This window comes from Pelecanus crispus, chromosome 6 (assembly GCF_030463565.1).
Source record: "Pelecanus crispus isolate bPelCri1 chromosome 6, bPelCri1.pri, whole genome shotgun sequence".
Taxonomy (NCBI): Eukaryota; Metazoa; Chordata; class Aves; order Pelecaniformes; family Pelecanidae; genus Pelecanus; species Pelecanus crispus.
The window spans coordinates 17,193,217-17,206,061 of NC_134648.1; the positions used below are offsets into that span (position 1 = coordinate 17,193,217).

Here is a 12,845-nt window from a genome sequence, read left to right on the forward strand (position 1 = left end):
GAGTATTAAAGGGACCATCTCTACATTACCATTTTTATCATTGCATCTCTAAAATAGCCTAACAAAACCAACCTGCACCAATCAAGGAAAATTCAACAATACCATTTCTCAAAGGACATAGATCAAGACCAACTTGTAAAAGACACTAATTCATGACAAAAAAAAACCAAACCAAAAACAAACCACCCCCAAAAAACTCACACTGCACTACTTGTTTACCAAGTGAGAAACTCCACATCACTTCAACTTAAGAGTAAGAGTCTAATTTAATTAATTGGTCCAGAAGGACCTCACAAACCCCTCTGTAAACCCTTGGATTATCTAGAAGTTAATTGAGCTTAGAAAAGTAGAGATTTTTTTTTTGCATTTACCTCCTTCCCTAACACCCAAAGCAGTTTTCTTAAACAGCTTATCAGATCAGTTACTAACTACACATATATTCTCAAACTCTCAGCAGGAAAATCTGGTTTAGGAAAGTTAATTTTGTTTTCTCCCACAAAAATATAAACCTCTTGTTTTGACCATTCAAAATAAAGAACATAGCCACAAATATTTACAGTACCCAGTCAAACAACTAAGTATACAAAAGCTATACACACAGCACAGAGATGATGTATATGTAACACTATCAGGTTATTTAATACCCTTTAGAGTCTCAACTAGAGCTTTACTTAGAAAGAGGCCTCTAACTTTTCCCCGAGAAGTCAAAAAACACAAAACCAGTTATTTTTTATAAACCAATAGGTTCCCTTTTCAATATTATTGTGTCTATATGTTAAGGTAATAACAATGTTTATACATTAACCTATCAGTCATATAATAATCAACCAATTAATTATCATTATAGCAGGTATCTTAATGGTCTTGTAGGTAGATGCTTAATAGTTTGCAACATAAATGGGGGAAGAAAAGGAAAAACAAGAACATCCTAAAAAAAAAGCTGTCTTTCAAAGACTTAAAAAAAAACCATAACACATTACTGCAACTGTCACTGAAAAGAGTGGCAATAAATTTTGCAGTCAAAGGGCCATGAGAATGTGTGTATTCATGATGGCATTCCCTGAATAAAGGAACCATACAGAGGATCCAAACCAATCTCTATTGCATGAGAAGAACATACACACACAAAGACAAATGTACACGCTGGAATTATGAACCACAGTAGGATCAGGATAAACACATCAGGTACAGGTTACCACCAGTCCATTGGTTATTTTTGTTCCCTGACAAGCAGCCCCTACATCCACCATCAAGATTTAAGTTCCATGATGGTAAAACTGAGGGAATTAAGCCCAAGAAAACACATACCCAAAAGGGACAGTGTGACACAGAATTTTTTAAAATTTCTTAACTGAAATTTCAGAAAACTGTAATCTAGCATAGCTTGTTTTAATTAGAGAAAGGATATGATGAAAACATGGGTCCATGTGAACAGTGCTGCATATCCAAAATGACTGTAGCCTTTCCATCCAGTTTAGCAAGAAACATTTGGCACTGCACAATGACTTCTCACTTGCTTACTGCTGCAGCAAATGTTTGCTGCAATGTGAATGACATACTGAACATACCACAAACAGTAAAACGATAGCTATTAAAACCAAAAATACCAAACGGACTGGAAAAGCATTTTGACAAGGAGGAAACATTAAACCACATCTTTGTAGCATTTGCTAAATACAGAGGCTCATCATATTTCAGGCCATTTGTATTTAATTGTCCTTTCATCTGAAGAGTGGTGGATATGAATGCACATCAGGCAGCAGATGAGTCAGATGTTCTGAAGAGGTCCAATCAAGGACGCCCCACTACACAAGAGCACTGCATGCATAATGTCTCACACAACTGACTTCAGCTTCAGCCTGAAGTTTCTTTTCAGTGCCTATCCTATTCCATGGTGGTTATGCACCAAAGCACTGAGAAGAAAATAATAAATAGACCTGCAGACGCATAATTCAAAAAGTTTAAGCACACAAGACTCCAGGAACCTGATGTCCATATGCTCTTTTAAAGCTGCCAGGAAGACATACTCAGATTAGTAGATAATTATCTAAAACTCAGGCTTTTGTTCTTCCATTGTTTCAGTTGAAAGAAAAAAAGTGCTCATATTTCTCAAGGTCAATGCTTCCAAATGAGTTTGTCAGATGAAATCAAACTTTCAATGGAATAAGTCACTTGCAACACTTCAAAAATCAGGTTTTGGAGTGGTAAACAGACACAGACATTATATCAATTTCAGCACAAAGAAAGGAGAATCCTTGGTTGTTGATGGAGAAAGCAGGTAAGCCATGGCCATGGAGACAAGAAGCAGCACAGCAGGTGAAATCTACTGCGCTGTCCTTGAGGTAAACTAGTGTGCCTTTTATACCATCCTCTAATCCTTAGATTAGTTTCTCCATTTTGGTTTTAACAATATTAACTGAAGTGCAGAGGCAATCAACAGACCACAACTTTGCCAAAATTCAGTTGAATCATTAAAAGTGATTTATAAAAACAGACTAAGGATAAAAATCATTAGTTGTAATCCTCAATTGTTAAACTGGCTCTCTGCATTAAACATGCAAATTGGAACTGGTAAACACGGAAAAGAACTCATCTTCTCTGTATTCCTTTTAATTCAGCTCTCAAATCAAACCTCATCTCCACACAACAACAAATGGAAAAAGGGATAGCTTGTGTGTAAACGAAAACTAGCTCACACTCTACATAGCCTACATACTGCAATTTAATGCATTTTTAAATATAAATTCTAGCTCTGGCATTATTTTGTAATCTTGAAGTGAAGCAATTTAGGCTCTTATTATCTGCTTTTTCCTTTTCTCATCAACAAAGCTCCTCTTAGGGTACAAATGATGCTAGCTCTTGATCACACTCTTCTTAAATCACCTTCATGCTGTTAGCTCTGCAAAGAATGATGCCTGCTCCAGAACACTGCCATTGCTAATCACTCAAATCAGGTCTCTCATAGGTCTATAAGGAGGAACAGCGCTGAGGGCAGCAGAATGAAGATGAGATTGTTTTTTCTCTTCCTTTCCAAGGAATATATCTGAATGCATCCCTTTCCTTCACCTTCACGGATCACTCATCCTGCCAAGCATAAGTTCCCCTGTGCAAAAGCTATGGCTGCCTTGGCTTTGTATTGCACAAGAAAACACAGAACTACATACTTGAGGCATGAAAAACAGCATGAAACAGATTCAGCAATGGTGTTCTCTCTATAGATATCTAGTGACAAAAGCAGGGACACCCATCTCAGAGTAAGAAAGCTATCTGAGACTCATCGGAGTCAACACTGACTAAAATTATTCATTACTGCAGCATCCTGGGCTCTGAAGCTCCACTTCACACCTGTGAGTGCAAACGTTCACAGAACACTGATGATGGGAAAGGGCAGAGGCTGGCTCTTGTAACCACTCACCATGGGAGACTACCAGGAGACTGAGATACAGTACGTACACTGCAGCTTAAGCTGTCAACCTGTACTTACCCCTTGCATTTTGACTGCCAGCTACCCCACAGGGAGATGCATACCTTTTGACTGGTTATCTGCCCAGATGGGACCTGCACATTGCCTGCCAACAGGCCAATTGCCATATGCTGCCTCTCAGCCACTAAAAAGCCAAGAAAATGGTTTGTAGGCAGTACAGGTTGCATGTTGTGTGAGACTACAAGCAAACAACTTGAGTAAAGTTTTCTTTCTGAACATCTTTATGCTTGATGATGATGATGATGAAAGATATATCAAATTAGTAGTATGAAAAGAAAGCCTCCAATATCACTCAAGGATGTTATAAGGTAGAGAAATATTCTCGAAGCTGCAGCATTATTACTTATCAGCTAGAGAAAGGCCATTGGCTAAACTGTTACAGAGGGCTTCAGACAAAAGTAGCACTGCAACTGTGCAGGGTCCCAGCTCATCTGCTAGCCTGTATTGCAGGTGCAACTATCTCCTGCACACATTGATACTTGAGAGAACTTGGCATCTTCTGCTAACAGCAACTCTGGTTCCACCAAGGAAAAGTCAGTTTCTGAATGCAAAAGCCTTTTAAGAAATTTGAAATAATTGAATCATATTAACTGCTGAGCTTACAGGAAGAGCAGCAAGGGCTTGTGCTGCAGCATTTGAAAAGGTTCTATTAGGAAATTGTTCTGATTATTTTAATGCACCCAAAAAAAAAACCCCACACCCAACCCAAAACACCTGGGGAAAAAAATGGTAATTTTCTTCTTTACCTGAGACGCTCCATTTAGACAAGGCACTGAAACAGGGATGTTACACAACAGCTCCACGCGTTGTTCAGATGCTATGCATGCCTCCAGCCCATCGGGAGCCACTGCGTGCCTTCCAAGTTGCCCATAGTCCGCTCTACCCCAGGTGAACACCTTGCCAGTTTCTAAACACAAAACACATTTCAAGATTACTTATTCACTAGGTTCCTGGAACATTTGGATACCAATTCAAAACTAGAACAACACTTCTTAACGCGTCTTATCTAAAGCTTCAAAAAGCTAGTGAAAACTTACTTCTGGGAGCAGAAGAAAAAAAAAATATTAAAACTAGCTAAAGACATATCACGATGTACTTTTATGCAGTTACTCAAACTTCACTAACTTGTTTTATAGCAGAACAACATCTGTAGGGTGGCCTGGGCTATAAATGAAACCTTGTCAGTAAAGCTGCATAACCTGGACATTCTGCATCCAATATATACACTTTGGTTATACAAAGGACATCTTTTTAGCTTAACAGAAGCACACACAAAATAGCTTATTCTGAAACATAAAAGATTCTTCTCTCTTCCCAGTCTTTGCCATAGAGACATCCATCACATGTCCTGTATTTAACATACAGTTTATGTTTTCCTGATAGAAATTACCTTCTGTCACAACTTCTGTTAGCAGAGTAACAGCCCTCAGGACAGCAACTGGTTAGTCAGCAACACCACCACAGCTGTCATTAAGCATTGGAAATGCACCAGTTTGTTTTCACAGGAATCACACATTGGCCAGGGAAAGATAACTTTAAACTAAATCAGCACTATATGGATCACCCTTCTCTCCACATATTATACCAGGTTCACTGCTGTGGGACTGGCATCCAAAAGTCCATTCTCCAGTATGGATAACAGCCATAAAGCAATTCTTTTTACCTTCAGTTTCCAATATTAAATTAAAAATATCCACAAACCCCAAACCAACCACCCAAAACACAATCATACTAAGTGATAGCTTTATTTTCTTAATGAAGTAACTAGATCTTTGCAGGTAAGTCCTGAAAAGGTGTCCCTTCTGGGCTTCCAATTAAAAAAAAGTTATACACACACACAACATAAACAGTACGTTCTCAACTCAGTTCTGACTAGAAGCAGCAACCCACATTCCATCCCAGAAGGAAGCCTGCAATGACCTTGAGTTACATACTTCAGCCAAGCCTCAAACTCCTCTCCAGAATTGAACTCAAGTCATCAAGTCATAAGCCAAATGATGTGGATTTGAGGAAAATACAATCAAGTCAAGTAAGTCAGCTTCGACATATTCAGTTCTCCCCTTATCAGTCAGTACAGACATATCCCACAGAGGAGTCGGGAGCAGGGGGTACCGGTCACACTGCCCAAAGATGATAACTGAGGGTTTTCTTAACACATGCCATAACACAGACCTTCAGAAACCTGAACACCTCCCTTTTCTTTTGGGTACTGTTAAACTGCCTTGAAGGGGACACAGATGGGCACAGCTGTTGTGGAGTTTAATCTGATAATGTATCTTGTAAATAAACTGGAAACCTCTAACTGCATATATTTAAACAGCAAGAAGTGTAAGCAGACTTCCAAGGAAAAATGCAAGCAGTGGCATCTTTTACTCCAATCTTTGCAATAGTTTTTCAGATGCATTCTCTCAGTTCACTGATAACGCTTCCTCTGAAATAATTAAGCGATAAAATTAGTCGTCCTTTTCTCTCAAGGGCACAAATATTTTCTTCCTCTGGAGCTTCCTAGCAGTTCAGGGAAAACTTGAAACTAGTCACATACTACTACCGAAACAAGTGAGGTCTTTCAATTACAGTAGCTTCATTGCTGTTAGGTTAAAGCATTAAAACAAGTTTCATTAAGAGAACTACCAGTACACCTTAGAGGTGAGGAAAACAGTTTGCAGTTTAAAAAACATGCCTGTTCTGGAGGTAATATATTTACTTTGTAATTTTTATAGATCTCTGCTAAAAACATCTGCAGCTACAAAAATGTTGCCAGAAGTAGCCTACATCAGCACGTTACATAGCAAATTTAAATGTAGACTGAGCTTCAGGCTTTTGCATCAGACCAGGTTACTGCACCTATCCAGAACACTCTTAGTGGACTAGAAAAGGATAGACAGACTGCTCTATTCCGTATCAGCTACAGTAACTGAAGCTGAGTTTTATGAAATTCAAAGCCAGAAAGAATTTCTGTAACATCTAGTTAGATCATTAATATACCACAGGCTCTCAAGCACTACCCAGACAATGCTGTATTGATCCCAAGGACCATAGTTTAACTAAAGCATTTCAACTCTCAGAAGCCAAAAGCATCAAGTGCCACAGGCAAAAAACATTGGCAACCCACAAGGCCTCTGGAAAGGCAAGCAGTATATTTGATAACACAGACCCAGATCCTCATACACAGTCTACAGCACTATCCTGGACACAGGGGCAGCAGAGGTGGTTCTCAAGTCTGACTTTTGGGAAAAAAAAATTCTTTCCCCAACCAGATCTGGTGCTCTGTCTGCACACAGACATGAACAAGAAACACCAGCCACTCATATACCAAAAAATCATCCTTTGCATCATCACATCAGGGTACTGCTCTACCTTGTCTCAAGTCCTGTCTGCTGCTGGTGTCTGGATTCAGATGAAGGCGGTCAAAAATCCTAACACACACCAGTTACTAAGAAAATAATTTTCTCGCCCTGCCAGTAACAGCAGAAACCAGGGAGCAGTTGACATGATCACTATCTTGATGACCAGCTGCTAGAGCAAGTTCTGTGCAAAGCAATCAATTGTATTCCCCTCTACCAAGGGCCTGGGAAAGGTGGAGAAAAGTGCAGTGGTCTACAGCTTCCCTGACGGCAAGATCAGAGCAAAACACCATGACCACCTGCTCTGAAGTCAAATTAAACCGCATACATAATTTCCCCTTATAAATGAAAGGGCTAGCGAGGCCATCATTTACGCCAAGCTGCTGCCTCCATGTTTAACTGGTTTTACATTTCAAAAACCACCCCTCTTTTCAACACAACTAATTTGTCTAACTACAGTTGCCATCAGCTGCTTATTGTGTCTTTATCAGTGACTGGAGAAAGACCCTCTCTCCACTGTTTACTATCTTTTCTATGTGCTAGGGTCTATGCAAGTTTGGGGGTTTTTTTCTACTACACTGCAGGTATTGGGCTCCTTAAGGTTCACTCTGCAATTCTGTTATTAGATCAATTTTTGAGGCCCTACGTTGAAATTTCAAAAGTAACACCATGTTGAAGTGGAAGTAATAGAACTGGAAACAGCATGATCCCAGTGGTTTTATTCAGCCTTACAAAGGCTCTGAAGTATGCTCATGTCTATTATTGCAAATTATTTCAGTAAATTCAGTGGAACTGACAACTATAAGCACATTTGAAGGATTAAAACCAGATAGAAATAATGGTTAGCTACAACAAAACACCTTCTATCCACAGATTCAATTTCCTTTCACTAGACAAGCAAGCACAGAATTACACATGCAAAACCAAGCAGAGCCTTTAGAAGAACGTAAACTGTTTCTGTTTACAAACAGACATAATTGTAATTCATAAAATCATTTAGGTTGGAAAAGACCTTCAAGATCATCCAGTCCAACCATTAACCTACACTACCAAGTCCACTCTAAACCAATCAAGGGTATACTAGACTAAACCATGTCTCAAAGTGCCACGTCTACCTGTTTTTTGAACACTTCTAGGTATGGTGACTCTCTGGGCCACCTCTCTGGGCAGACTGTTCCAATGCTTGACTACCCTTTCCATGAAGAAGTTTTTCCTAATATCCAATCTAAACCTCCCCTGGTGCAGCTTGAGCCCATTTCCTCTCCTCCTATCGCTAACTACTTGGGAGAAGAGACCAACACCCACCTCACTACAACCTCCTTTCAGGTAGTTGTAGAGAGTGATAAGGTCTCCCCTCAGCCTCCTCTTCTCCAGGCTAAACAATCCCAGTTCCCTCAGCTGCTCCTCATAAGGCCTGTGCTCCAGACCCTTCACCAGCTTCGTTGCCCTTGGCTGAACACGCTCCAGCACCTCAGTGTCTTTCTTGTATTGAGGGGCCCAAAACTGAACACAGTATTCCAGGTGCGGCCTCACCAGTGCCGAGTACAGGGGGACAATCACTTCCCTGCTCCTGTTGGCCACACTATTCCTGATCCAAGCCAGGATGCTGTTGGCCTTCTTGGCCATCTGGGCACACTGCTGGCCAATTAACTTTTTCCTTTTTGCCACTATAAGGGAAACAACTTTCAGGTGGTTATTGGTAGGCAAACATGGAGAACATCCATTAAAAAAATTAAGGCCAGGTAAATTAATTTTTTGCTTTTAGGAAGAACTTCTTGAATGTCCAAATATTAGGTAAGCAACCAGTTCCTTCTCAGTGCTCATGAACTCAGTTCTCACTTCTAATCGGCAGAAATTCACTCCGTAGATTTGCTCCTGTTTGGTGAGCATTCCCCTTCCCATGCTGTCTCCTGCTAATGGTCAATCATTCCTAATTTTCAGCCGAACACATCTGCCTATGGATCCTTTTAAAAAAATTAAATCTGTCTTTTCTGTGAGAGAACTTAACAGAAGCTGATTTAGAAGTGCCTTCTTTATGAAATACTGATTATATTTTCAGCAAACAAGAAAAAAAAAAAATCCATCTCAAGTGGAAATTTCAGGCTGAGGCAAACACCAATGCATGGAAAATTCCAGCCAAAAAGGTTAAAGTCTTGTCAAAGTCCTAAGCAAAAGAAAGCACCGAGTTATGACAAAAAGCGCTAAGCAATTGTAATGAGAGGTATTGCTGCTGTGTTGCTTATAATATAGATGGTATTTTTAAATGTTCTAAGAATATTTGAAAAAAAGACATTAGTCATACAGAGTAAGGAGGTTACAGGATGAATTACTTAAGAATGAAGGGTGATATAACAAGGAGCATTGCTCTAATATTAGACCAGAACAGATTTTAATTAGAAGTCAAGAAAACATATACAGTGATGAGTTAACCAGACAGAGTACATCAACCATGGAAGTGGCTGAGGCATCAGAAAATGAGGTATTTCATACCAGACTTTATAGAGTAAGAGGGCACAAAAGGCAGGAGTTATTTCTACAGCTTGTGTGAAAGAAAAACATACAATATTGGAAACCTTTTCCAGTTCTTCTAAGAAACTAACAATGCTTCCTAAGACCTTGATCTTGCCATGTTCTGAGCACAGAGGCTCCAATTCCAAAAGGCACTTCAACTCAACTGTGAACATCCACATTGTCCCATACGACTTCATTGCAACTGTTCCTTTTTTCAGCAGGCAAATGCTACATCAAATAAAGGCCATTGGGTTCAATACCATTTGGAATTAAGGAGCAATAGATATAATTCACACATCCTGTGTCATTCCAGTGTACAACTTGAATGAAACATACAGTACAGGAGTTCAGAGAGACAGGAAAACAAGGACAGAGGTCAGAAGATTTTGAAGAAAAACTTCCCAACAGCCCCTTAAGCAAATAGTATATACAACAGTATGCTACATCATTTGAGATTCTACATGGTCATATAGATCTAGTTTCCTCCTGCTCTTTGAACTGTAAACACAGCAGTCTGCATCAGTATACATATAGCAGTAAATCATCTGAAGCTCACGTCCCTCACAGAATATGGATGAAGGTATGTGCATATGCAAGTGCTTGCAGCACTACGCTAGCACACCACTATCAGAAAGGCTCCTCTGCCTTTTCTTCACATCATCCTTCTGTCATTATGTTACCACAAAGCATAGACAGTTGAGAGTGGCCTCAAAATTACAAGTTCACAACTTTGGAGTATTGCAAAGTTGGAGTATAGCACTTCTAGTTGCTTCCTGCCTGACACTGTAGCTCTTACTGTACTGCTTTATGGTGCTGCTGAAGCTGTAGAGCATGTCATTTTTCCCTTTTATTTGTAAGTATTTGTAAGTATTTTATTTGTAAGTATTTGGAGACAATTAGCAATTAAAAATAAAATGCATTTTAGTTTAAAAAGCAGGTTGATTTCTCAGTAAAACACAACAGACAAATAGGAACATTAAAGTTTACTTATTTTCACTAGATTCAGATTCATCTTAATATCAATTTTCCTGTTTTAAGATAACATCATGATTGCACTAATGTCATCTCCTTGAAGGCTCTTATTCAGTATCCAGGCAAGCTTTGAACTATCCTTTCATAAACACTAGATGAAAGAGTTCATCTAGGCTATCTCAATTCACAGTTGCATTAACAATTACTTTTCAAATGAACTCTGGATATTCACACGGAATGCTTAATCTCATTCAGACTTGAAATAGGAAGCTCTATATAAAATTCCTAATGCTTCCTTTCACATGAGCAGGTATTAAAAATTGACATTAAGAGGCTGCCTCTGCCTCCTCCCTGCCCCACAACAGACAAACCAACACCTCTCCCACAACTACAAATCTCTGCTGTCCTTCAGGACAATCACTAATGCCCTTCAACCATTCTGAGAAACTTCTTCGCCTACCTAGAAACAGCCTCTGTGCAAGGCAACCTTACAGAAAAACATTCATCCATCCATCCCTAATTCCTTCTTCGCTGAAGACAGCTTTAATTCAGCAGCTGGAAACGTGGCATCCTACCAGGTGTAGGTACCACACCTATAGTCTAACACCTGTACCTGTGCACAGTTTCAGTACAAAGCAGGATTATCTGCTCTGACAAAGGTTTAAATGGCCCCTTCATCCTCTTACATGAGAGCTCAGTGTACCAGAGCCACCCACATCTCTTAACATATCTTCTTCCTATGACCTCCTTACAGACTTCTGCATCTTTATATAATAGGTCATGCTCCTGAATTTTTTTCCATATCAATTTATAATAGCTATTAAAAATGTATCACTAAAACACAAATCTATGCATAGTATTGAGGTCATGCCTCTTCAGGAAAATTCAGACAAAACAGCAAAAGCATTTCAGGGATGTCAGCAATAGAAAATTAGAGATCGTTTCAGTTGCCATTTTCAGCTTTCTGCAGTCACAAGTTGCAATACATATCTAGTTCAGAATAGTCCACAGAGCATCTACTCGACATGCTGCAGTTCACAAGGGTTTCCAAACACCCTATAAACAGGTTTAAACCTGCAACAAAAGGCTGCAAGTGCCACAGGAAGAGAACCATAAGGGCATCATCAGTCCTCCTGCAATAGCTATGGATTTGTCAGTTAAATCTCCTATACTTTTCAAGTAAGCCAAAAATTTCTGCCATTCTGAGCTATATCAGATGTCCCCAAACCTTGCGACCCATTTAACTACAAGCGTGTGAGCAAGACAAACCAACAAGACACCTAAGGGATTTCACACCAATGGAAACAGTGGCTCACGTATGATCCAGCAAGTAACTGGCTTCTCACTGTGACCCATTCCTATTGCTCAAAAAAACCAAAACAAACCCCCCAAACTAAAACAAAAAACCCCACAAAACACCAACCCATTAAAAAAAAACACCCCAAAACAACAATAACAAAAACAACAAACAAAGAGGACATTTAAGAAATCAACCTAGAAGACAATTATGCACCATGAAAGAAAATTTATCCAACCAGGAGGAACTCTGTTGCATGGCATTAATGTAAACAGATACAGCATAAGGGAACATCATCCAGTCTTCTTTCGAGCCTCCTGGAAATATCAAAACATTAAACATCCAATGACTTGTATGATAATGTGATGTAATGGAAAATACTCAGCTAGGCAGGTAAAGCTATGCGGATGCAGGAGACTCTCCAAGAGAGGACACCAGGACTGTGATGGCCTTTTAGCCCAGACTAAAAGGTTCAAAGCACAGACTGAGAACTCCTTAGGCAACAGTTTACACCATGACAGCTTGAAAAACTTTGGACCCAAATTGTGAGTTGTTCTCACCCCTTGGCCACCAACCTTCATTGTGCTTGAACTACTTGTGACGGGGAAGGTAAACCAAGCCAAGGAATCGATCTGGCTGAAAAATAGCCTTGGGAAATGGGAGCTCAGCAACAGGAAATATTGCTAAAGACAGTGCTGTATTAAGTCAATTTAATATTCTGTATGATAGGCTAGAGATAACTTGCAGTTTCACATGACATGCTAAGTTTATCATGCACTTTACCAACAGATCCATCTTTATCAGGACTGTCAACACCATTAAACACCTAAACAGCTTTGACTTTCATTCATTAAAAAACAGGTACACTTTTTCTTTTTTGCTTCCATGGTTACACCAGGTTATGACTCAAGATGGGCAACGTTCAGTTAATGGGATAATTCACATACTTAATAGCATGCTTCACTGCTTTGAAAGAATGGACAAAAATAACTTTTGAGTATGGCAAATTCCAAGACTCTCCAGATACCTTGGAAGTCCTGCCTCTGGGTTTGGGTGTTAGACAGAATAAAGGCTGTTTTGCTTTTGGAGGAGAGACTGGAAACATGAAGTACCATACAAAGCTCTGAATAAACTGAAAGAAAAATTTAAAAAATGTGCAAAGTGAAATGCTTGTAAAGTTGTGTTCATACTGCTGATATCAAACAGATATATGATCTTAGCTCACAAAAGAAGATGC

At 39.4% G+C, this 12,845-nt stretch overlaps 2 protein-coding genes across 2 annotated transcripts in view; one reads left to right on the forward strand and one right to left on the reverse strand.

Annotated features, from left to right (window-relative positions):
* Nucleotides 1-12,845, reverse strand: part of SERGEF (secretion regulating guanine nucleotide exchange factor) — a 161,162-nt gene that overhangs the window by 119,358 nt on the left and 28,959 nt on the right. The window contains 1 exon segment of the mRNA XM_075712343.1: nucleotides 4,231-4,391. Within this exon segment, the coding sequence (XP_075568458.1) occupies nucleotides 4,231-4,391 (161 nt within the window).
* GTF2H1 (general transcription factor IIH subunit 1) overlaps nucleotides 1-12,845 on the forward strand; it is a 227,247-nt gene that overhangs the window by 82,948 nt on the left and 131,454 nt on the right. The gene's annotated exons all lie outside the window — the stretch shown is intronic.